Source organism: Tauraco erythrolophus, chromosome 7 (genome assembly GCF_009769465.1).
Source record: "Tauraco erythrolophus isolate bTauEry1 chromosome 7, bTauEry1.pri, whole genome shotgun sequence".
Taxonomy (NCBI): Eukaryota; Metazoa; Chordata; class Aves; order Musophagiformes; family Musophagidae; genus Tauraco; species Tauraco erythrolophus.
Genome location: NC_141471.1, coordinates 56,511,967 through 56,538,290, shown reverse-complemented (window position 1 = coordinate 56,538,290; position 26,324 = coordinate 56,511,967). Strand labels below are relative to the sequence as shown.

Genomic DNA, 26,324 nt, shown 5'->3' with positions numbered 1-26,324 from the left:
GAACAGTTGATGGCCTCAGTGACATCCCTAGGCAAACTCAGCAGCTGTCTCTGGTGAGTGGTTTTATTTGCCTTCTGTGAGGAATACAGTAAAAAGGGAAATTTTAATTTTCTCAATTGGTAAGACTGTGTTAGCTTTTAAAAATGGCTATGGTCTGCTACATTTCCCTATTTAGTTGCGTTTTAAAAATCAGAATTTTCTACCCACAGCTCCTGAGAAACAGCAGCAGAACTTTCAAGCTATTTTTGGATGCTGGTTTATGCTGCCTATCCATGTTCGCCTTCATTAGCACCTATGATCTGCCAGAGTCTCCTTGCTGTTAAATGGTCAGTGAGCTGCAGTGGGAAGACCAGATCATTTCAGCTGCTTATTGATTTTTTTTTTTTTCCATCTCAGTGGAAATCATTTGGTACATTGATAATGTCTGTTACCCTACGAGCATCGCCCCGTGCAGCACCTGTGCCTCCTGCAGCTGCACGGCCCCATCCGCTCCCAGTGCTGCTGTATCTGCCCTTGCAGGCACTGCCCACAGACTACAGCACACTGCCCAGTTTTTAATTTTTTGATGGCTTTTGAATCACTACCTAGCTGCTGACTTACAAATCATGACATACAGGATGCCTATTTACCAGAACTACTTTACGTTACAGCGAATCCCACCGATATGGAATCTGTACATTTGTATCCAGACTTTGTGGTCTTACATCCTCTTTCCCACTTTTCTCATCAAAAACAATACATTCAAAAAGTGATGCTCTCTTAAAACTTACATTGCTCAATTTTTAGATGAATGTCCCTGTTTCTAGCAATGAGTTGCTACTGAATCCCTCCTAAATTGTTATGGGCGAGCATATTAACCTCTTTTAAATAATTTTAATGCTACATAGTGCTGGTGATACACATTGCTAGTTCTTAGTGGCTTGTTTTAGCTAACAGATTAAAACAAAACATCAAGAAATCCTTTTGTGCAATAGCATTGGAAAGATTCTGCAGGAGGACATGCGCTATGCGATTTTCTAGTGTTCTGCTTGGAGACACAACAGATTTAGCAAATTGAAAATTATCTGTGAGTTCTGTTAAGATCTTTTTTTGGTTTTAAGTACATTCCTCCCGGGGCGGTGGGTGGAGAAAAGCAGCGCTGCCTGTGTGTACATGTTGCACGGCTGTGAGAGCAACACAACAAATCTGCTCTCAGGAATGCAAGGAGAAATCTGCCACTAATTGGACGTGGGAACTGAATTTTGGTCAGCGTTTTAAATACAAGCCAGTAATAATCAAAATCAAACATTGCATCCTCTGTATCGCTCTGCCTCGGACTCAGTCACAGTGACACAGATGTACCAAATGGGACAATCTTTGGATTTTGACCCAATATCTTGCTCTACCCTAGACTGCAGTGGGGTCAGTGAGCTACTGCACACACACAAGCTGCTAATGCATTTTACACCGTGTCACTTATAAAAGGGGTCACTTCACATGACCGTTCTTCTCCTTCGCTCCTCAATAAACCTGTAAAAATAACGTTCTGGGAATTTGCTGCTTGGTCCTGGACTCCAGATGCAATACTTACACTGAAACACATACTGATATATTCAAACTACAGTGGCAGCATAAATTTGATTATTTCTTGCTCCTTAATATAGACTGCATAGCCTCTGCGACTCAGCTGCTTATGCTACCTCCAGCAAGTTTCCACCATTCAACTAGTTAGGGACCTTTGTACCAAAATCATCAAATGTACATTTGCTTTCTGATCTGGTGGTTTGATTAAAATAGCACTGCAGAGCTGCTGGTGAGATGTGTCTAAATTACTGACTAAATTCACACTTTAGGCATTTTACTCCTCCTATGTTCATAAGAAACGTTAATGATGGAAGAATCTGAAGTTCTGTATCAAGGGTCCCGGGAAAGAGTAGCTGCTTTTGCTGCTGTGATTGATTTATACTACGAAGCTAAAATCTTAGTCTTGCCTGGTCTGCCTATTTCACACTGATAACAGAAGATGATGCTGGATATTTTAAAGAAGCAGTAGGCACCCCTGTGTTTCAGAAGAGGAAGATAATATTTTCCATAACTCCAGGTTATTCTTCCTTTCCTTAATTCATTCTCACTGCCCCTCCTGCCTTGCCAGGATATGTAACCCCAAAGGGACAAGCAACCAGCTGCAGGCTCTGCCCCAGTGTGGTACAGCAATTGGCAGTATTCTGCCTGGAAGTAAAGTGATATACCCTTTTTCTTTGCCAAATTTATAAGGGAAAATGATTCTCCCTTTAAGAAGGGAAATAAAACTGCTTGGCTAGAGCTACCTGTGTTTCTTGCCCTAGCTGAGTTTAATTTAGTATAGTTCTTCCAGTCTGTCTTGTGAATGCTCCAATTTGCCACCATTTGCATTTCCTTTACATTTAATTAAAGTCTGTTAAGCCTTATTTGACACTTCATTTTTCAGTTACGGCAACATCTTTAACAGTTTTGTTGAATACGAAAGGCATTCTGACAGCTTGACAGCTGCATAAGGGATCAGAAAAAAAAAGTCTTGCGCTTGACCATCAGAAAACAGACTAGCGAGAGCTTTATAACCATGTACAGATGACTCTGAGGTGAGCTCCTCCTGTCAGTTTTTAGCAGTAGTGGTCAGTAAGTGATGCGTCGTGCCATTTTGCTCCTTGTGCTAGTTTTCCCTGGAGCGATCCACTCCATACTGCCCTGGGCAGAATCTCCCATATGTCCCCCAGATGTACTTCTCTTCATGCCAAGAAGCAGTATATGGAGCCAATTTGTAAAAATCCGGCGTTTCTGTTTCTGTTCCAGGAATAACTGTTTCTGTTCCAGGAGTTTTGGAAAACTATTTAGTAACATTATTTTTTTTTTGCTGCTGGTGATCTGAGCACCACATAACAGACGAGCAGTACAAGCATCTGATCTTGTAAAAGATCCAAAAATTCTGTTAGAAACGTTTATAAAAATACAGACTGTAGAAAGGAATTTAACTGTACAATGTGTACAGTTCTCAAGTTCATCCCAGAGTGGCTTCTTACCATGCTACCATTTGAAAATGAAAGGAATGCATCCGTATTTCTTCTGTTCAGGAACATCCCGCTCCATTCCAACGTGCATCCGAGTGCAGGCTATGGGCCTCAGTTATTACGTGGAAATGGGCAAGAACAGACCCAAACTACCATCAGACAGGCTTCGCAGTTTCAGCCGCAACGCTGAAAAGGAAAGATGTGCTTATTGATGCATTGCGGTTGCCCTTCACTCTGAGCAAGAGTCCATTCTTGCAGCAGCCAGGTGGTTCATCGAGAGTCTGGCTTGCCTCGCTGCAAGAAGAAATTCTCTATGGTCATGCCGAGGCTTCAATGTATTCACTTTTTGGTGCTGCTACCCTCAAGTACTCCGGGTTTTCTGCCGCAGGAACTTTCAAGAGACCGTTAGGTTTGGTTTCCTTCGGCAAGAAGTCCTGCTGGTAGTCAGGATTGTCCAGATTTATTTGGTGGTTGCCCGCCTGGATCCAGTAAGGAGAGCTCTCGAAGACTGTCTTGGCCAGCGGAGACTGGTTGGTGTTGAGATACTCGGGGTTGTCCACAGCTGTGCTGTGTGAATTCTGGTAGCTGGAGTCCGTGAGGACCTTTGAGTTTGTTGTGAGAGAGAAGTTGTTGTAGATTGGATTCTGGACTGCGGACGCAGATGGCTTTTTGGGCGCCAACTGGTTTACATACTCTGCAATAAAAAGAATATAAAAATGAGAAGGAATGAAAATGAAGACATATAACTAATGCAGCCATTTGCATCACTAGAGGTGTCGTTTCAACCCAGCTGCCACTTGCTCTTCGCGCACAGCATCTCCTTGAACTTCCCGGAGCAGAAGCAGGGACTGTCCTGCCACGGCATCAAATGCACTGCCCTGAAGTTCACCTTCAGGAATGTGGTTTGCAAAGCAGCAGAAAGGTGGCTTGGACTACAAGACAGCAAAAGAGCGACTGCTGATTTTAGTGACGTGTGGGTGGCTATGTCCCAGATACTATTCCAAAACTGCAGTCTGAGAGCTTAGCTGCCAGAAGCTGTTTCCCTAGAAAAATGTTTAGAGATGAGGAAAATGTCTAGAAAATACAGGACTGGCAGTAGCAGAGACTCCGCGTTTCACTTCAATGCTATCCCTTGCAGGATCTTTCACCCTTTTTTTAGCTGTGGTATATTCTTGGAAGGGTTGGTTGGGATTTTTTAAGGGCACAAAGTATCATGACTGCATAACCCAGCACCAGCTCCCTCAGTGCTCACTGGCTCACTCTTCAACCGCCTACGCTGTAAGTCCACGTGAAACCACGAGCTGCCTTCTGTGTATCGACATCTGAAAGCAGTGAAACTGCCAGAAAGCTGTTTATTTTGCTGAAATGGTTTAAGGGGTGAAACTTGGTTTTTAGAGAATATTTTCCCGAGTAGAAAGCTTTAAACATATAACAACACATGCAAACTGCCTGGCCAGATGGCACGCATGGCAAACATGAGGAACCTGGCTGGTGAAGGAATCAAAATGAGAAACAGCCAGAAGCAGCCAGGTAAAGCCTAGGAAAAGGATATGTGCACACGTTTCCACTCCCGTTTACCAAGTAAATAAAGGTAGGAAGCATTTGGATTGCTTCCTTTCTACAGAAAAGGAAGGACAATGATTATATTCACAATGAAACGGCTTCTGAATGAGTGGCTGTGGGACAGAAACATGGGAGAGGTACTCACCCGGGGCTGGCAGGAAGCCGTCATCTATGCTGTCCTCCAAGAAAGTGCCCGTGGGGTCTGAGCTGTACCTCTGGACAAAGCTGTCTTCCCTCACAGGGTGCCCCTGCTAAGTTGGAAGTAGAGAAAATCAATATTAAAAGCATTGTTTTGTAGAAGTTGATCTACATTGGGGACGTTGGTCCTTTTTTAAAGGTCATTCTACTTACCCCATTCCTGTCAATGCAGGTTGTAGCAGAGTTGTTACTAGTAGCACTCTTAAAAAGAAAGAGAAAGAAAACACAGACATTATGAAAAGCAGTTCACTCTTAAAATTGCTTGTCATGCTTCCACAGAAGAAAAGTTTCATACCAATGAACTCAGGAGAGGAGTGCGGGATGTTGAGGGGCTGTTGAAAAAGCCCTGGTGAGGCACAAGGTACTCATCCGCGTCCACTATATCTTCCATGTCTTCCTCCTCCATCAGGGTGCGATAAAACTTGGAGTCTGTAGGGCTGGGCAGGTGCATCCTGTCATCTCCCTGTGAGACAAGTCGGCGTGAGAGCAGACTCACAGACTCCCTTCAAGCCCTTCTCCCTATCCCCTTCTCTGAGAGACAAAGTAATTTAGCAAGAGACCCAAGATGCAAAATCCTGATCTATATGTTTAACCAAATTTACCTAGAGTTTAGGGGAATTTGGACCTGCAAGCTCTGCACATGCTGCTATAAAACAGCTGTATTTTTAACAGGATCAAGCTCTGTTCTCCTCTCGAGACTTCAGCATGGACTGTTACTAGTCCCAGACTGGGACTAATACTAAGAAAATAGTGACTGGTCTTGAAATGCTGTTTGTGGTTCTAGCCGATTGTGTTAAAGAGCTGGAAATCAAAGATAAATCTGGCCTTAAATTATCCATATTATATGTTTTCACATGCCTTACTAATAATTTTGGGCCTCATATTAAGTGCCCATCAGACATCCTCCTACCATTGGGTTTAGTACCTGTATAACGAGATAGCGCGGAGGGTCACGGGCCATTTTAGAGAACTCCGCTATCAGTTCGCGAAACTTGGGACGGCTGTCTGCATCGATCATCCAGCCTGGAGGCATGACAGGGAAAGCAATGCACAAAGTTGGTTTGGTGATCAAACACAGAGCTTTAAATGAAATGTAACAACAAAAAGAGCAGTGCCATGCGTGGAACAAAGGAAGGAGTTACCCATAAGAGACCATGATAAAAGGTTCATTCACCAGCCACTGGTGGCGAATTTCAGCATTTAAAGTGCACATCTTGGTAGTTTTGGGAAGAATGAAGGAGGTAACAGAAGCCAGAGGCTGGAAAAGCTCCAGGTTGAGCCTGTCTCCTCTCCTGCTGGTCTGTCTCCATGTGGGCAGGCAGGTCGCACTCAAGCGGTAAGGTGGCACGGGTCCTGCGGATAGTAAATGGGTGGCCAGCCTGGATCAGTCCAAATTAGCCTGCTCTGAAAAAGCTCCTGAAGATGGAGAAGCAAACTAAGTTCAGCAGGCACCTGCAGATGTATGGTGATCTGACCATCTAGTCCTCACTGCACTGCTCTGTGAAATCCTGGGAAGCCTAAAGCAGAAGCTATACTTGCATTTTTCTACGCTTTGTACCAGATGTCTCTAAAATTCAAATCATCCTTGCTGGGGACATTTTGAAAGATTAACTATATCTAAGCTGTATTTAATTAGTAAACAGACTTCAACAAAAACAAGTCCTGCAGCTTAGTGTGGATCAATGCTAGAAGAGATTTCGAATATAGATACTGGTGGTTTAATGTGTGAGATTACTTAGGAAAACCACACTTTCTGTCATCAACTAACAGATGAGCTGATGTAGAGACTCTTGTGTTTAAAATTAAAAATAATAAAGGTCAACCTTAGTGTGTCTGGAGGAACTCATAAGAAACAGTCTATCCATAATAATGGAGAAATGAAGTGATAATACGCCATTTGAAAGCTGCATTAGACAAAATGTCTTCATTGCCAGAGACTTTTTACCATGCTAGAAACACGATCCCCCGCTAAATTCTTTAAATGCAGTTCTTCCCAATTAAAGAAATCCTTCTTGCTTTTAGACAGAGTTTGGGAGTTTGCTGCTGTTGCAGAAGTAGCATCTACTATTTATTAATTTATCTCTGAGTTGCATATGTTTAAATACTGCTTCTTGAATAAAAAAATAAATTTGTTGTGCAACAACTTCAAACATTTCAGTTTATACTTCTCTGCTTATAAAAGAGATGACTGGGGATCCTGAATTCAGACAAAATGCCATGGCTGCAAGAGGGTTTGCACCACAGCCTGCAAATATGGGGTGATCAGAGCAGCGAAAGACGTGCCACTGAGTCCTGTGGCACGAGGAAGGCTCAAACCCAAGATCCACTCACACTCTTGCATTTAAATTCAGTGTAGTGGTACGAAAGGGGATGGGGACACTGCTGGTTGTGTTTTAAAAGCAACAGGTACCTGATTAGCTGCCTAGAAAATGCCTCCTTTGCACATCTGCACCGGCCCTAAGGAAAGGCAATGGGCTGAGGTGTCAGTAGGGTTCAGCATCTCTGAGGATGTTTCTAGGACACTGCTTTGGGGTCTGGGCACCTCCTAGCCTAGATGCACACATCTGGATCTGGTTCCTTCTTGCCCTGCTGAGCACAGGATCAGGCTCACCCTGTGTTGTGCCCGTCCCAACAAAGCAACACGCAGGCACTCCAGAATTCCCCTGAAGTGCTGCACTACACGGTGTTTGTGATAGCACGGCTCCTATCTCAGGAACAAGTACGTTTTGCTCCAGTGAGAAGGTCTTAAATGCCACCTAGTGGGCTGCTTATCAACATGCTGATAAGAGCAGGGACACGGCAGTCATGGCCCAGAGATGCGCAGGAAGCCAGGTAACAATCTGACATTTTAGCAGCTGATATAGATGGAAAAGGGGCTTGGGGTTCATGCCCTGAAACTGGCCAAAAAGTGCTTCAGAGACCCTCAGCTCTTGTGCTACTTTACTGCAACAGCTGGAAAGGGGCCATCCAAAGACGAGGGAGAAGTTGGATGAGGAACTCCGGACTCTCATGTGCATCTGCCATTATGGTGGTGCCTGTGTTTCTGGCACCCTTTGAGTAAAAGGAGCACATAATCCATGTGTGTGATTGCGGAGGGAGGCACATTACTGAACTAAGGAGGAGCCTGGAGGAGAAGGCAGTGTTAATTTTATTTTCTAGACATATGAAACAACAGTATCAGGTAAAGTGGGTGGTGTTATGCTAATTTATACTGTCTGACAATATCAGTTTAAAATAATTGACAGTATCGGTCAGTGGTGTGAATGGTGAAAAAAACACTAGTTGGCTGAATTAGTGACTAATGAAGTCATATCCCGTGCTCCTAGCTGAAGCTCAAGATGCAGGAACACATTCTGCTGTCACCACTCTTTTCACATAACCTGATTCCTGTGCAATCACTGAGAACACAGCACACACAAACGCGACATAACAAAGGTGACTGTGCTACTTATTCAACTCAGGTGAACACCCACAAGCCCAGCCGTGAACTCACATTTGACCATGATCATGTACACGTCGATGGTGCAGATGGGGGGCTGGGGCAAACGCTCGCCCTTCTCCAAGACAGAGGAGATCTCACTGGCAGGGATCCCATCATATGGCTTGGACCCAAATGTCATCAGCTCCCAAACTGTCACACCTGCAAGGTGGGAAGAGAAGACCATGAGAGAGGCTTTGCTGCGAGCTGGGGTGCTTGGCCTGGGCACAAGAGAGGCGGTGAGCAGAAAGGGTTCTCCTGGAGGCACTGCATTGCCAGAGCTCCACCCAGGAAAAGCACTTTCTGCCATGATTTTGAAGATAGACAAAGTAATAAAACAGGTTGAAATCATCCTGTTTTCCTTTAAGTTTCTGGGTTTTACTTTTTTTTTTTGGTCTTTTTTTTCTGTTTTAAAATCTCAGTTAGTATCTCAGTGTCAAACATCCCATAAACTTCCCAGCCCCAATGAAAGGAAATGCAGGTTAACACCTCCTGACTCCAGCCCAGCAAGTGGTTTTAAAAATGGAAGCTGTCTTTTTGTTTGGAAACAATCTCTTTGGAGACGAGCAAGAGCAGTTTTTGAAAGACGTATAAACCAGCTGCTTCAGTCTTCTTTGCTGACATACCATGTACCCTTCTGATGTAGCTGTTTTGATTGTCTGGTAGCTTAGGATACAAAACAAGATTTTGGATGCCAAGATACGTAAATGGATTAAGAGGACCGGAGGTTGTACTTTTTCAAAAAGGACACAGGATCTGACCATCTGCACTAAATATTTTCCAGAAATATATGAGTGCCCATGGAGTGGAAATTTCGGAATACATTTTTTGCTTTTTTTTGCTTTTGCTTTGAAAAGTTTCCTTTCTGGTCCTCTTTCTTTGAAGCTGGCTTATGAACTATATCAAACATAAAATGAATTCTCTAAGGAGGTTATAATTTTGCTTCCCTTTTAGCGTTGTCCTCTCCATACCAGGACAGTACAAACATTTCAGGCCACAGCAGAGTTACACTGACTGACACTCACTGACAGCACGGCCGATGGTTTGAAGTCCTCCCTCTAGTTACATGGCTTTATTGTCAGCCCAGTTGTATTTCACGTGACGTTGCTGAAGAAAAGTGTCAGCAAATGGAGCAGAATCTCCTACCTGTAGCCCCTTTAAGGGGAAGGCTCATCATCTGAAAGCATATTCTGCAAAACATCTTACACCTCACTAGCACGCAATTTCATGGGAATTTTACTTTTGGGCGCATTGTTTTATGTTTAATTTCTTGGTCTTCTCATAACAGGAAGAAAAAAGGGCTGTGTAGAGTCACTAGCAAATCCTGCAATTTTCCAACACGTTTGCAATGATTATAACTGGTTTTAGACTCACCATAACTCCAGACATCACTTTGATGAGTGTAAATCCGGTGTAAAATTGACTCCAAGGCCATCCATTTAATAGGAACCTAGGAAAATTCACAAATAAGCCTTAAGAGGCTGACCCAAAATTCATCAGCGATATTTACCACCAGGTGGTGTTTGAACCAACGGTTTGGTTGCAGAAGGGAAAAAAACCACCAACAAACAACTATCTGAGTGGCAGAACAGGCAGCTTTTGAGTCCCTTATTATTATTTTCATTTATTATGTTGAACCTGGGAACTTGTGAAATATTAAGCATATTTGAAGTATCCCTTACAATTAGTTTTACAGTATTTCTAACAGTCAAATTACTATTTTTTTAACCTATCATAACCTCCTATCATAACAGGAGACAAATCCAATCTCGGTCTGTATGACAAAGACTGATCTGCGCTCATATGGTTTCCATTTACGGTCTCTCCAATATTTGCAAGCAGCTTCTCTTTAATTTCTCAGCAGGACACATTCTCTCCATCAGCACGTAGTACAACACGAAGGCGTGTTGAACCAAGTCTGACAGGTCTTTCTTCTGCTATAAATATACAGCATTCCCTTTCTCTTCATAAACTGCACGGTGTTATTGGTGTTGGCTACACTGATGAATTCAAGTATACTTTTTTTTTTTTTAATGTTTTTTTAATAATCTTGCTTTTTCCCAGACAATCTGGGTGGGAATTTCAAAGGCATTTGCTGTTCTACTACCTCTGCTCCCACTGCAGTCCCACTGGCCTGACGCTGCTTCGGCTGATTTCAGAGGACTCCCGCAGGCTTCAAAGGCAGCATGCTGAGATGGCAGCTGAGCGCTTCGAAAAACCCACTCTCTTTTTTCCACCCTGAGTTTAAGGCTCGTGCGCAGGCACAAACACCGACAACGGCGCAGCCGTCTATTCTCCGATGCGCTTTACCTTGCCTCCCTCGGCGTGATACTCCTTCTCGTCGGCACCAAGCAGCTTCGCCAGCCCAAAGTCTGTGATTTTCACGTGTTGAGGAGTCTTAACAAGGACGTTCCTGGCAGCGAGGTCACGGTGCACCAGGCGACGTTCCTCCAGATAGTTCATTCCCTGCAACAGGGCAGATAGTTGGTAGGAATCACACGCTTTGCGCTGGGATGTGCAAACAAGTTACCAAACGTCAGCTGCCCTGTGGTAACTGCACGTGCACCACGATAAACACCGGTAACCTATCGCCGCTTTGGAAAAAGGTTGGTTGTTTTCATTTACACGAAGCTTATTGCAGGGTGAGGATGTGCACTTGTGTAGTTACAAGGAGAAGGAACTATTACCCTCCAGGAAACTTTTTGTGGGTCCATGTGCCAAAGGAGTCATGAAGAAAAAAGGGTCAGTAGCAGGTATAGCAGGGGATGCGGTTCCTTTGGGATTTAGTTCAAGAAACATAAAATTGGGATACGACTTGCAAATAAGGGGGCAAAACCTTCTTTCAGCCGTATTCACGCAGTGACTTCAGGAGAGCACAGCGCTGAATTTAACTATCACCTTCCATACACACACAGGCCAAGCCTACAGAGAGTGTGTAGACACTAATGGCCTGGGAGAAGAGTCCAAGCAAAAATAAATTAATCATTCGAAGTTGCCAATTCTGCATCTCGTTACATTGTACTCTGCCTTCTCCCTGCTAACAATGAGGCGTCCCACCACAAGGTGAGAAAAGGAAAGAAAATTAAAAAATTCATTTATGGCTGAGCTCAGACTTGCATCTATTTCAAGTCCCCTTTGAAAAGGCAAGTTCTTCCAGTTTCACTGCCTCCCATGGGTTTGCCGTAGCATACGTGCTTTTTTGGTATAACTGTCTTTCGAGGAAGAATACGACTAATTGTGCTGATTTGACTTTTAAGGTATGAATCTAATGGCTGCATTTCTCACCACAGAGTCCCCCTTCCCTCAACTCTAATCTCTTGGTGTATGGAATAAAAAGTTCATGATTTCTAAGTTTCCTGCAAGATCCTTTCTAAAAACCACAATTATTCCCAGTTGATAGGTTTCTGCTGGCAGCAGCTTATGCTCTTGGATTTTTATGAAGAGAGAATTAATAAAAAAGTACTTCTAACCTACAAAGTTAACACCAAAATGATCATGTTGATGTGATGACAGAGCACTGGAGGGAATAATTCCCTTCCAGCCTCCACACCCTTCCTAAGCCCACTGCTAGCCTGGACCACCATCGAACCTTCCACCCAAGTCCCTCAGCAGAACTTCACCCATGCGCTGCTAATGTTGCCAAAACAAACCACCCAAACAAACTGGCATGATGCCACTAGGAGCATGCATTTAATTACACAAATAGATCTTTAGCGAGCAGAGCTCTTGAAACAAAAAATCTTGAGCTGCCGACAGAAAACAGGCTATCTTAAAAAAAAATAATAATCACATAATCTAGCCCCAGTAGGACAAAAAATTTCCTGCTAAACATGGCTTGCTGCAGAGACTTATTAAGACGCAAAGCTGCTGAAAGGCAGAATATCAGTTTCACACTAAGCTGTTTAAGACGCTGACGGCTAAAAGACTTGTGCAGGAGCATAACTGTGCATTGAAGACGTTGAATTGCTTGTCTAGAAAGTTCAGCAGATCTTTAATTGTGTGCAGGCCTGGGGTTTGAGCCATTTTTCATCATTAAGTGTGAGACCAATGTGTTCAAAGGGTTACTTCACAGTGTTTCTGCACATGGAGTGTCTATGCTCTGTCATAATATCTCTTCTGAAAGACAGGACTCCATACCCCAGTGAAAGACAATGTTTGTAAAAGATGCAAAGAAAACTTATTTCAAAGCTGTGAAAACAGAAACAAAAATAAGCTTCCCAGGGAACTCACCTCCTGCTGGTTAGTTACCAGACATAAATATATCTGTTTCAATCTTTCCCTGCTCCAAAAGCACATTTTTAAAGAGTCAGAGAATGTAAAAAAATCTGGCATGATTTTATCAGAGTAGTAACACCAGCCACATTGGTGGGAAAAAGCCGTATGCATGATTTACGAGTGCTTTGAGGAGAACTTCAGTGCAGAGCAGCACAAAGGAGTATGCTGAAGGTCAGGCATCGCTGGAGAGGGTAGGGGTTGCTACGGGCGAATGTTGAACCGACATGAAAAAAAATCAAACAGAAGCTAACAATTGTGAATGGCAACCTTTTGGGCAAGTGATGCCCCAAGGATCAATTTGGGGACTGATTTTGCCACCTTAAAAATTAACGAGCAGGAGAGGAAGGGAAATGTGGCCTCCAATTCATCCTCCAAAGGGACCGAAACAAGGACAGAGCAGTAATTGATTTTAAACAAGAGAGCAAAAGAGTCAGAACAAGGCAGTTCACATCCCAGGTGGATGCATAAATTAAAATTCACTTGCTGCTCTGTAAAGAAGTACACACACAAAGATGAAGAATGTGCTCTGTATACTTTTGGTGGATACATTTCTGAGGTCCTCAGCATGTTTCCTGAGAGCAAACCACAGCCGCGCCAGCCTGGGATGTACACAAGGTCTCGAGGGACTGATAAGGCTGTAAGTGTGTGGTTAGCTTGAAGACCAGCATTCCCGAAATAAGCAGCATTAAAGCAGCGGGGCTTTGCGGATACTGCCACCTCATACGATGGATCTCCAACAAAATGCAGCTTTTATGCTCCATTCTTCCATGCTTCCAAATGGCTAACCACCTTCCAAACACAGCATATTGCTGCTAAAGGCTAGAGGCTTGTACTTCAGTCTCCTTTGCTGCTCTTCTCTTTGGCAAACAGTGCCAGGTGTGATAATGAGTCTTTTATTTGGCCATTGCAATTAGATTACAGGCACCTACTCAGTGCATATGAATTACAGAACAGCCCTGGGGTGCCCGAATATCTTCGTCACAGCCAGCCTGCGCTGGAATGGAGCTGGTAGTCATTAATCAGTAGTTTTGGTTCCCAGGCCTCAGAGATTTCAGCCTGAAAAATCAGGGTCATTCTCCAGGGCACACAGGACAACATCACTGTGTGCCCCACGGCACAGCCCAAAGAAAGCCACTGATGGAAGCAGCACTTTGGTATGGCAATTGCCAAATTCTACTCCCTTCCCTGCCACAGCTTTGTTGTATCACATTATTGTATCATTACAGGGTGTTTGGTTTGGACATAAATGCCTTGGTGATAATACTACGCTGTCTAGGAGCATTTTGAAGAGCAGTGGAGGTTTGCACAGCAGCTTGAAAATGGTAAATTGTTTAAGATTGCTAATGGTAAATTGTTCATTATTGTTAATAGCTTACTGTCACGTATCAGGTATCTAGGAATCATCTGGTGAAACGCAAAGACTTACAGAGACAAGTAAGTAAATAAATACATTACGTGCTGTCGGATTTCAATGTTAGTCTGTTTTAGCTGATCTTGCAGTGTGCCAGTCCACTTACCTTTGCGATCTGCACACACCAGTTGAGAAGGTACTGGGAGCCGATGTTGTCCTTGTGCTCTCGGATGTAATCGAGGAGGCAGCCGTACGGCATCAGCTGTGTGATGAGCTGAACAGTCGAAGTGAGGCAGATTCCCAACAAGCGGCACACATGAGGATTGTCAACACTAGCCATTACATAAGCTTCCTGAGAAGAAAGGGAAAAAAGCGATGTGAAACACTCCCTTTGGCAAGACAAATATTTGGAGGCAGTTTAAAGTTGGTCATTCAAGAGGTTGCTGAAATACTATATGCAAACTCTGTGCCTCATATCACATACAAGATACACACATTTCCCACTCTGTGGATCAATTTTTTTTCACTCAGTGAAAGGTCCAGGTTTTGAACACTGAAGCATCACTGAGATGCCACAGAAGAGCCAGTATCCTGCTACTGGCATACCAAGCAAACATTGGACATAAAATCCTGGGGACAAAACTTACAGACCTAGAAGGAATTCATAAGGTGAACATCAACTGAAAGCTGACGGGATTTCCTCATTTTGATCACCTTACGAGGGCAACGCATCTTGTGAACATGTGTCATATGGCTTTTTTCCCTCCACAGATCTTTTCATGAAACTGACTGGAAATCAGTATTTTTGAGACTTCTGTCCCCCTGTCAAGGTTTGTACTAACTCAGAAAGTCCTAAGCTGTCACCTAAGATGTGACTGACAGTTTGACGTTTTAAGAGACAGTGTTCTTCTTGACTGTGTTTGTTCTTCAGTCCACGTCAAACCAAACAGGTGAATAATCAGTTCATCTCTTTGGAAGCTTCGATACGTGTCTTACTTTAAGCAACACTGCTGAAAATATTGTCACCAACTGGAAAGCGTTTTAGATCCATATAGCAATGTAAATGATACCAGGAAGGTATAATGTGGGAGCCCAAGCACAATAAGCCCTTTGGTCAACTGGAATTTTGGGTTTGAGTTCCATAAATATGTGAAAAACTCTTCTTTCAAGCCTGGGTTCACCCTATGTAGCTTTAGGTACCTTGCCAAGGTATCAGAAGTACCCCTTCTTCCTTTGCTCTTCTGTAGGAAGGGAGAAGCCTCTTCAGAGGCTGGTGCAGTACACTCCAGACACACTGAATACATCCTTTAACATGGTCACAGGGTTAAACTCCCTGACTTGATGGGTTTTGCATGCAAAAACTACTTATGGATTTAAATTTGAGATCTGTATTTATACTGACATCCACTGTCAAGTGCAAGCTCAAAGAATGGATTCCAATTGGTGGGAAAATTAGAGCTGAAGTTGTAGTTTTTAAAATTAACTTTGTGTCTGAATTACAGTATTTCACTTCTAGATGCTTTTAGTCATTTGATTGAAAACCAGCACAATGGGAAATAAATGGGATTTTTTCCATGCAGTGAGCTTTTAGGTCAGCATGTTAACTCGGCATCTGGAGTGACACCAACTACTCATCCCTTGGCAATTCAACATTAGGCTAGCAGCCCCCCAAAGCCTAAAATAATAGCCAGGCTACTATTGTGGCAGGGAAAGGAGCAAATCTGCACTTTCTAAGAGCTTAAGAAATTAAATACCACAGTGCTTTACTCATCATCTAACAAGCTTTCCACAGATGTCACATAGCTGTGTAGCTGTTAAGAACTATTATTAAACAAAGTTAGTAAAGCAATGACGTTCAAGAAATGAGCAACCCCAATTCTTAAGCAACACTTTCTGGCCTTGGTATTGTTGTTTGACGTGCCAGTCTAAGCGAAACATGATGTAATGCAGTTTTCCTCTGAGGTGCTAATTCTGCATTTGGTATCCTTGTTTTGGAGCCTCTGAGACTAAAGTGGCTTGCAGACAGCCAGGTTAACGAAGATCTCGGGCAGAACTGGGCAAGGGCTCCTCAACCTCCTGCAGGATGTGAGCAGGGCATTTAAAAACATCCCTCTGTCAAGGCTAACACTAATTCTGTGGGCTAGACCCGAGGAAAGATAAAGCAAGAATACAATGTGCTATTAAATTACATAGATATTTTTGGCAGTGTTTTTTAGAGAACCTCATGAATCTACTATATGACGCTCAGATGTACGTAGAGACCAAAACATGCTACATCTCCCTAGGCTTCCAAACCGAGCCGTCGTACCAATGAAGGGCGTCTGTTCCTTGCCCTGTTTCCTGTTGTGATTCGGATCCATGTTGGATTAATTTCAGCAGGGGGGGGAAAAATCTGCAGAGTCGGAGCTGTTCTCACTGCCCATCTGCCGCGCAGCCCGCGTGGGGCTGACCCGGGGGCTGGGAACTGGGACACTGAAGGAGGGGGTGGGCGCATGGGCCACACAGCTTTTGGAGAGCGTCCGAGTGCTGACACCGTCTATTACATTTGATACTGCAAAGTAAAATAGGCCACCGACTCCTTGCAGGGAGCAGAAGGGAGCTATTGTGCGGCCGTGGGTCCCTCTAAGTAGCCTAAGACATTAAAGTGGGCCTTTGTTTCAACTGTTTATCTTGGAAATCTCTGCGGTATGCTCTGACCTGCTCCAAATATGCTTGGTATTCAACAACAATCTTCTGAATTAGCCCTACCCTGCTAAAGCCAGCAAGAGCTCGCCTGGATTATATGAGCTAAAGCTGCTGCGCTTGTTCTATACCGAGCATGTTTCTGTAAGACAAATCATCTTTAATTGGACATTATTATCTCCAAAGTTTCAGTGACCTTGACAAGTTGGTTGCGTAGCAAAAATCTGTTTTGAGAGGAGCTTTTGGAGTCATCCCTCTGACTTCTTTTACTGTTTTTTATTATTTTCCAATTTTTCCTCTGAAATATAGAATGAATTACACCAAACAAATCATCTGAAAAGGACTGAAAAAAGCTCTCGCTTTGTTAGGATGCTTTTTGTTAAGCATTCTAATTCCAAGGAAAAGAAAAGATAACATGGAGTTATGCTACAGAAACTTCTTTGAAAAGAGGAAGTACTTTGATATCACCGAAGAGCGTGCATCTACTGCCCCATCCTGTGAATATCTTGACCTGCTGAAGGCGAGATGCAGTGCTGTAGACTTATTCATTAACCCTTCCCTCAGCATAGAGGAATTCAATGCAGTAAAGTCCAAAGCATCCTTTGAGAAGCCTGTGTTATGCTTCTTATCACTGCGAAAGGGGAAATGAGGGGCAGAGGGAAACAAGGGGCAGAGCTCAGCGCAAGTGGCCAAGCAGCATCTTTGCCAGCTCCTCAATGCTGTGAACACCAGTGAAGGGAGGGACCGCAGCCCACCCACAGGGACAGGGACCAGGGCCCCACGGGTCGGGGACCTAAAGAAGGGCTGAGACTAGTTGGGGTCTAACTAAACCAAAATCGGGATGGATATTGCTTCATGTGTGGATTCTGAGATGGACCACCTTGTCTTTTGCATTGCTGCAATACCCATCTCAAATCATGTGGTATGTAACACATGATCTGTTGAAGTAATGTATTGGAATAAAACTGTTTACTCAGGGTCATTGGAAAAATCCAGTGCGATTTATTATCAACAGTAGTGCAGGTGGTGGTTTGTTCAGTCATTCATCCTGATACTTCTCACCATAAGGCTTGGCTTTTTAAGACCTTCACCAGCTTGAACCTTTTGAAGCAAGCCTTTCTACCTGAGGTGTCATTTACTGTCCAAAACTTGACTATTTTTTTTTGGTAAGTTTCCTGCTAAAAGTGATTCAGTTCCTGTCAAAATAAAAGAAACTCACAGTTTTCCCCATGGCTGAAGGATTCGCATGTTCGATTATCAGCACCATCACTTTCGCACAAACAGGCTGTCCCAAGCTGTGGACCTGCATTTCACAGGTCCATTTGGGACATACCAGGGATGTGCCCTCAGTCTCTGCAAACAAGCACTTGATGGACAAGCTGCCCCCAAATCCGGGCTTCCAATCTACACTTTCTAGAGGCACGCTGCTGCGGGTATAGCAAGAAGGAGCTTAAAGACTTTGTCTGTACCAAATACATCGCATTGCATGGGGCACCTCTGGGCTGACCAGTCCTCCAGAGCGACTCAGCAAGCTCTGGCTTGGGGCTCAACGGGCTGAACGGGACACAGACACATACACCCTGCAATGTTTCTTCTTGCTGAGGACTGAACCACAGCAAAGGAAAGCTGAACTGAATGTACACTGAACATCTGAGTGCTCCTCTCTGCACTCAGCATTTTCCCTTCCTTGTATGTAAATATATATCCTCGGTGTTACATGTTATGTGGCTTCAGATTTAGTGACAGAGTTCAGATTTTTAGCTATTCCAAGTTCAGGGAACTTTCTATTTAGGACTCTGGCTCACTCATTGTAAACTCACACATTTATAAATTCCTGAAACAGTGTCTTATATCCTTTTTCCCTGTTTTCTGAATGTTGAGCTATGTACAAGCAAGAGAATAAAATGCCCATGCCTCTTTTGGGAAGCGAGCTCATTTCTTGCTGTTCATGGCAGAGAAACCAGACAGCTGGGATATTTTTTTCTTTTTGATTTATAGTTAATTTAATCCTATGTAACCAAGCAATGAGCTTATGACAAACTGCAACGTCAGGATTGAAAAAATCTTTAGATAGACTGTTATTTGGTTTAGTTGTACTGCCATAATGGCAATGAATGCCACAGTTTAAGGCCTGAAACATCAGAATAAAGAAAACAATTAGCTGTAAATGTATAGTCCTGATCTCTCCTGAGGTGCTATCCCACAACTATAACATCAGTACTTGGACTGTGAGTATGGGGTTCATAGGAGAACACAAGACCACTTCACAGACAGGCTGCAAAGCCCAGTACTTCTATATGGAGAAGCAGTTTAGGGTGTAAAATATTTCTTCCCACCCAAAATCCTGAAATCTCTTTCATTGTTACAAAGGAAAATCCACAGACAACTTGGTAAAACAAACATGAAAACTTACATCAGTATTTCTTTGTTGGCTTTTGGAGATGTAGCCTCTCTCAATTCTTTAATAGCAACAGGAATTTTAACCTTCTCCCCTTCTGGATCCAAAGTCCCTACCAAAAAGAAGTACACAGAGTTACTCAGTCTCATATTTAACAGGATAATTCTCGCTATTACATACACGTTTCACATCTTCTGAATAGACTTGAATATTCTTAGCAATGGGAAGACTGGTAGACAGCAAAAATCTGGCGGAAAATGTGTCTCGTGGGTATTGACAAAAATCCTGCTAACGCAGCAAGTGGTAGTTCTCTTTCAGTCCACCTCTACTATACCTTTTGAAAAGCTATGTTCATTACCGTCCCTGTATAAATAGCTCAAGAGACACATAAAGAGCAACTTATGTGGATGGAAATCTAATTAATTAGCACATCATGGCAACTACACATGCAAAACTTTGCTACTTCAAATTTATAAATCATAGGACGAAAAAGAATTGGGATTTTCCTCGTGAAAATGAGATGGCATCTATCCTGTAAAATAATTCAGTCCTAAACGTATGCAGTTGCAGGTGGGTTTATGTCCGACTGGTTCAGTGCTGTATGTCTGTAGTGGCAGGAGACCCATTTCGCAGCAGGTGAACGGCATGGTGCTACAAGGACTTTCTGCTGAAGCACCCAGCAATGTAGGTGCACGTTGTCAGAGGTCCAATGGAATCGTGCCCCTGAAGTTCCTAGCCATAGCTGAAAGCCTGCTTCAGAATATAGAGCTTTATAATGAAATATATGAATCTTCAGTTTATGTTTAGTGTTACTGGCAAAGCTTGAAACACGTATCCTGAGTAAAAGGAGGAGCACAGAAAGGTGGAATCTGATGAAGAAGAAATGCAGAAAATAACAAACACCAAGAGAAAAGTACTCTGTGGACCTACATAAATGAAAGTGTGTAGACACTTCCACACATCTCAGCCAGTTCCAATGAAAGAGTGATTGACAACTATAAAAACAAGACCGCAGACTACACAGAAAAATGGCTTAGCACTAAGCTGACCAAAGTGCATTTCTTTTTTTCCTAATATTCACAATGGGCTGTATTGGGCCACGGTAGTTTTAAAGTAGAGATCTTTGTCCCTCACGTTCAGCAGTATGGCTTTGGCAACATCTTATGCAAAACTTCTCATGTTACCCGACTCATAACTCAACCAATGATGACTGAGTCATCTCTCTGCCATTCCATATCTACATGCTATAAATCTAGTAAAAAAGAATCTACACAATGATCGCAGCTCTCAGTTCATGCTTTGTTTGGGTCGCTTTTGCATGGGGGAGCAGGACGAAAAGGGGAAGAGAAACATGGTGATCTTACCTTGTAAACAGTGCCAAAAGCTCCAGAGCCTAAAACTTTGACCTTTTTAAATTCTGTTTCCTTCAAAATTCTCAGATGAGCCTGGTTTGGTGCCTCCCCGCTGGGGGTCAGTGGTTCAACAAGCTGGTGCGGAGAGAAGATGACTTTAGAATGATTTACAGTCTAGGAGGACAGCAAGCAGCACACTTTGGGGAAGCAAATCAATCTTTCCTTGAAAATAATGAACATTTAATTCCACGTGAAGTTTATGGGAGGGCAGCTCCACTCTGACTTGCAGCAATAAACATCTAGAGTTGCTCCAACTTTCAGAGGTAAGATCAATCACAGAGTGGTGGCCGACATTTTGAAGGAGAATGAAGGAATACTACTGTTCAAATGAAAGCTTTGACTTCAAAGCCTTAAAACACACGGCAAGTGTAATTACCACAGATTCTAAAGAAGATATTTTTTTTTTTTGAACTTCTGAATAAATTAGAGAAACGTTTTAAATACTGGGCAAGAATCGCCTGCAACCTTTGCAGGTCTGCTCTTGTTTAACTGGATGAAATTCCCATGGTTCCAGTGGCTCCCCCAGCCTGCAGGTTTTACCAGCAGCAATCAAAAATCTTCAATGGGATTTTTCTATCAATACAAAAGGTGATGCTGAATTGACTATCGATGTTTTCAGAGTTTGATCTAAGCCTTACTGCAAACAGCAGTAATGCCCTCCAAAGAGAGATATTTAACACTTTTTTGATGATTAAGTCAGCTTTTTCCCGTAGTGATTTTTCTTCTTCCTTTCCTTTGAATAAAACCGTATTTAGCCCGATTTTAGCAGGGCGGCAACCTTTCTGTTGTGATGAAATATCCTCATTTTGAGGAGTTCAGAGGATAAAATATGATCTGAGAATAAACTGAACTCTACTATCACAACTGTAAAATACAGTGGTATTAAAATATTGTTAGGCAAGTGCATTAAAAAGCAGGGCAGCTTTTTTTTTAAAAGGATTTTAGCAGCTGACTCTGCAAAGCCAGTGAGCACATAAGGAAGCTGCAACTGGGCTTTTAGCAGAACGCTAAATACAATTTGCTAGTTATTTACTAGGGTTGGACTAGAAAGAGAAGGGAGCTAATCATAAAAGAGCAGCTTTAATCCAGGATAATGAATTTTGCTATTTTATATGTGAGGTACCCAGAGGGTGATGCTGTAACGCACACAAAACCACACAAAAAGCAATGTTGAAACCTTGTTCATGCCCAGCAGGATGAACCATGCACTTTGATGGTTTTGTGGGTTCTTTGTGCCAAAAACAAACCAAAGACAAGACACGAACACTTCCTCCATTCCTTTCCCTCCTCTCCTTTCCCTCTCATTTTTTTCCTCAGGATCAGATATATGCCTGAACAAGGAAATAAAATTTTCAAAAGGGTCCAAGTTGCCACAATAGCCTCAAGGCTTGTATGGAGGGAGAAACGATTCGGGGCTGAGGGTCTACATGGCAAGGTGGTACGGATCAGCAAACACATTGCACCTCACCCTGAAGGCATAGTTTTTTCCGAGTAGACAATTTCAATGATTTTCATTGGGATTTAGACATCTAATCCCCTAAAGCTTTTGAAAATTATATCCAGAGGGATCAGACTCAAGATTAAGTGACAAGGAGTTAGGTGCACACCGCCTCTTTTCTGACTAGCGTGGGAGACGCCGTGTTGGCCAACCCAAGGACTTGTTGAGTTACAAAGCAGATGTACGGTGCTTTTATTCTCTGGCAGGAGGAGGCTGGCACCCAATACCCCCAATAAAGCAGTGGGTGTTGCAGCTCTGCCAGCAGCGCTCACCTCCCTCTCCTGCAGCAGCCGGCGCAGGGTCCGCTTTCTGACGATGTGGCGCCTCCGCAAGTAAAGGCCGATGCCCAAGCCGACCACCACCAGGCACAGGAGACCCCCGACGACTCCAGCTGCGATAGATGGGATTTTGGAGCTGAAAGACAGGAGGGGATGCAGAAAGAGAAAAAAAAAAAAGCTTAAGTGTAAGATTTTTTAAAAAAATAAATGCTACAGAGATCGCATGAAGCCTTAGGTTTTCATCAAACACTCTGGACATCCACTTAAACCTATCTGACATTTCAGGTATCTTGGACATCTGTATTTTTAAGTTCCTTATCTGGTGGTTGCATTTATTAGTTTTATTCTTTAAAAAAAAGTCAAGGATCAAAAGAACAGAGCTGATATGAGACCATCTAGACTTTTACTGTGCTTGGCAGTGAAGATTTCTGCTCCATTGTTCAGCCTTCTCCTCCTCCTTCTGCTGGCTTGTGCACAGCCTTCTGCACCTACGATTTTTGTGCCATTTACTTTGCTGGATTTCTACTTTTGTCCCATATTTGCAAAACCTCCTTTAATAAATCCAAACACTTTTATTTCTCTTTTAAAACTGCTCCTGTGGTGCGTGGCAGGAACTGAGCCTTGTAGAGGTGGGCCTGCTGGTATATGCTGGTGATTTTAACATCACAAAGGAGGAGGGAAAAGAAAAGGCTGTCCACACAGACAAGGTATTGACAACTCTGTATGCTTTCTTTTCCAAACATTGTGGAAGTTACATTGATAGTTTGCCCAGGGAGGCAGATGGAGAGGAGGCTGAAAACCTTCTCCTATATCCCATTCCTCACTTGAGTTTTTTTCTTCCAGTGGTCAGTAACGATTGCGGGTAACCTGCTCAAAGTCGTCACTCGTCTCTCAAACTTGCAACTGGAGCTGATCCTCGTGGCTTAAACAAGGGGATTTCTCCTCCCTTTGACAAACCCAGGAAGCGCATCAGCATCAAATCTGTGATGCCTCTATATGCCAGCCATGTGCAGTGTGCATGTGATCAGCTACATGAAGCACACGGAGAGAAGGCGCTATCAAGAAGGCATATGCAGTTGCAATATCAGCAATGAAGCTGACATCTCACCATTATGGGGGAGGCCATGCTGTAAGGGTCATGATGTACTTCAAATAATTAGACCTCCTCCCCAGCTGCAAAATGTTTGAGGCCAAGTAATGTGTGAACCATCCACGTTGTACATGCAGATTGCTGCCTGTTCATTAGAGCCTCGGTCGTTGCAAATTTAAAGTTGAAAAGAAAAACCTGTTTTCCCAGGTTGTTTTCTGGTCTGTACTTGGAGATCCACCACAGCTCTAAGTTGCCCCAGGGATTACTATTAACTAGGCTGAATTTGTCTTGCCATAGCATGACTTTGTGGCCAGAAACTAAATCCCTCTGTCTTAGTCAGAGAAGCCTGCTAGCTTGTTGCACGACCTTGAGCAAGTCATGAGGCCAAACAGTGCAACATAAGATCTAGTGTGAAGAATGAATGTCCCCATCTGTGCACAGAGCAGTTGGAGATGTACAGATCACAGGGCTGGAAAAGACTCCCTGGGTCTCTAAGAAGAATCCCCTGCAATGCAGGTAACCATATCAATCCTAAACACATCTCCCTCTGCCACGAGCTCTCAATCCTTTCTTCTTCCAGTTCCTTTTGTTCTCCAGTAACAGATCCCAGGTCTCACCTTGACAAACAAGCTAAGCAGAACAAGGTTTTGGAGTCTTGTGCCAGTAGGAATATTTCTCAGTTCTTTAAATATTTTTTATAGGCTGGAGCCTACTCTAATCTGTCATTTCCCTGTTCAGAGCTGAACACTTAACTTTAGTCCCAGCCATGCAGTGTCCAGCATGGAAACGTAAACACGTATGCATTCTTTCCAGCTCTGTTGTTAATTGTAGCAGATGAAATACTTACCCGTTGGGACAGCCTTCAAGACCTGGCCCTTTGCACCTGTGAAAACAAATGAACATTACAAACATATTAGCTCTGGCATACTATACTCCTATAATTCCGACTAAGAAGAGTGCTACTGATTGCAAAGTTTGTGTTTCAGAGCAGTCCAAGCATTAACATAGGAATTTACAATAGTCATACACTCTATTAAGTGTCAATGGCCTTGCTCGAAAACCTGTTACCTAGAGGCATAGCTATGCTGCACACTCAGTATAAAGAATATTTTAAAACAACTTTTTATCATGTAGTAGAATGGTGGGAGGACACAGATACACAAAATTGAAATGGACCTAGATTCCATGGCTCTATGTGGAAATCTGTGTTGTTAGCGCAGCAGATCAGGGCTGACTGTGGAGGAGGACAGAAGTAGCCTCTTCGCCGCACAAGGGCAGAAAGCCACATGGAAACGTGCCACTGTAGACCCTCCTGCACAATCCTTGTTTCCTGATAAGTAAAAGATTCCAATTTCCAGACTCTCTATTGCAATGGAAAACTTGGGAAGCAGACACATGCTCTCATCAGAAAACAGGATTTGACAGCACTCCTTGGGCTATAGTCTGTTCGTACGTGTCCATGATATTTTTCTTTCAGAATCTAAGGTCTGATGTTACTGGTAATGTAAACAGGAATGACAGTTACCCAGAGAGCCAGAAACTCTACTAGCAAGTCATTCACCCTCCATTTGAGTTTAAAATGCCCGAAATGCATTTTGGCAGCTCAATGTAAAAAACAACACGGATGAAAACACAGTGACCACATTCACTTGATGGTCTAACAGGCGTGAGAGGCACCGTGCATTCCCTAAGTGCTTCTGGGCTACAAGATGTATGCTCTTCATGGGAATTGTGGTCTTTGTGGTGTCTACTGAGGAAGGAGAGCATTACAGAGAGGGTTACATCACCTCTGAAGAACAGAGCACAGCAAAGAGAAAAGTCCAGTTTGTGGTATCCGCTCCCTGCGCTGACTTAAAAAAAATGGATCATCCCAAAACAACACCAGAGGAGGTCAAGTAGGGGGTAAGGAGTGAACCCATGCCGGGAAAACTGCTCTGAATTCCCTCTCGCCGAGAGGAGGAACCAGAAAAATTTCAAAATGGCAGGTGGAGTTGCAGATCTTATCTCATAACTTGATCTAGGTCTGGGGAAGGAAGAGGCAAAGAAACTACTCATTTTATTGGGTTTTTGTTTGTTTGTTTGTTTTCATTACTCTGACCTTCCCTTGTGTATTATTTGCCTTGTTTCTGGGCCAACACAGTGCTCCAAGACCCAGCATCCGGAAGGTCTTGTGAGTTCACTGGGCTCCCATGCAAGAATGTGCATCCTGGTGCCCTGGACACACTGGAAGCGTTGCGCATACCAGTTCCCGGATCCCGAGTGCCCAGCTGTGTCAGCGTTCCCTGTCTGCCTATGGCTTGCTTTGTTTGCTCAGTTCTGTAACTAAGCACAGAGAGGCTGCACATGCAGAGCAGAACCACCGGCCTGTTTACGGTCACAGGAGACGTACCTCACTTTGCACCAGGTTTCTCTCTTCGGATGCTCAAATCTGACCTAGGACCTAAGACCTCATCCTATCACACTCTACCACTCAGAGAGGAATTTCTACATGCTAATGCAACAATGCACGTGCAGCTTCTCCCGATAAAGATGTAAAATTAAAAGATCTCATTTTACTTCAGAATGTGACCGTGGTCCCTCAAATTGTCTCTTCCTAACAATTCTGGTCTGCCATGCTACTTCATGACAGTACGTCCTCCATGTGCTTCCTAACAGCAAAAAAAACGCTAGCTTAGGGGACAGTATCTACAGGCTGAGGAATGACCAATCAGTTATTTTCCTACATCAGAAAGTAGAGGCAGGAGAAGTGCAGATTTTAATCTGTCCCCTTCTTTTTAAAAATCCTTTCCCACACAATCCATCAATATCAAGTCTAACAGGATAAAGCAAAAAAGTGTTTGGGAACAAAATGACAGATTAGCTTGCATTTTTCAAATCCCACGTGATTTTTCTGATTCATTTCACAAGCCAAAGGAGAAAAAAAGCCTGTGACAAATACCCACCCAGGACTAAATCTAACCATCTTTCTAATGTGGAATTTTATGATGACATCCAACATAAGTAATCCAGGTTTTATGAAACCTAAACAATTACTTTTTCCACTCCTGAATCATTTTTCTTCTGCTTACAGTAACCAAA

General features: G+C 43.2%; 1 protein-coding gene across 1 annotated transcript in view; it reads right to left on the bottom strand.

Annotated features, from left to right (window-relative positions):
- Nucleotides 1-3,340: 3,340 nt before the first annotated feature.
- The window catches only part of EGFR (epidermal growth factor receptor), a 44,758-nt gene continuing 21,774 nt past the window's right edge, over nucleotides 3,341-26,324 (bottom strand). The window contains 14 exon segments of the mRNA XM_086615039.1: nucleotides 3,341-3,717; nucleotides 4,732-4,837; nucleotides 4,938-4,985; nucleotides 5,080-5,247; nucleotides 5,710-5,807; nucleotides 8,278-8,424; nucleotides 9,637-9,712; nucleotides 10,573-10,728; nucleotides 14,055-14,240; nucleotides 18,980-19,071; nucleotides 19,074-19,080; nucleotides 20,333-20,455; nucleotides 22,151-22,292; nucleotides 24,094-24,129. Of these exon segments, the coding sequence (XP_086471165.1) occupies nucleotides 3,341-3,717; nucleotides 4,732-4,837; nucleotides 4,938-4,985; nucleotides 5,080-5,247; nucleotides 5,710-5,807; nucleotides 8,278-8,424; nucleotides 9,637-9,712; nucleotides 10,573-10,728; nucleotides 14,055-14,240; nucleotides 18,980-19,071; nucleotides 19,074-19,080; nucleotides 20,333-20,455; nucleotides 22,151-22,292; nucleotides 24,094-24,129 (1,762 nt within the window).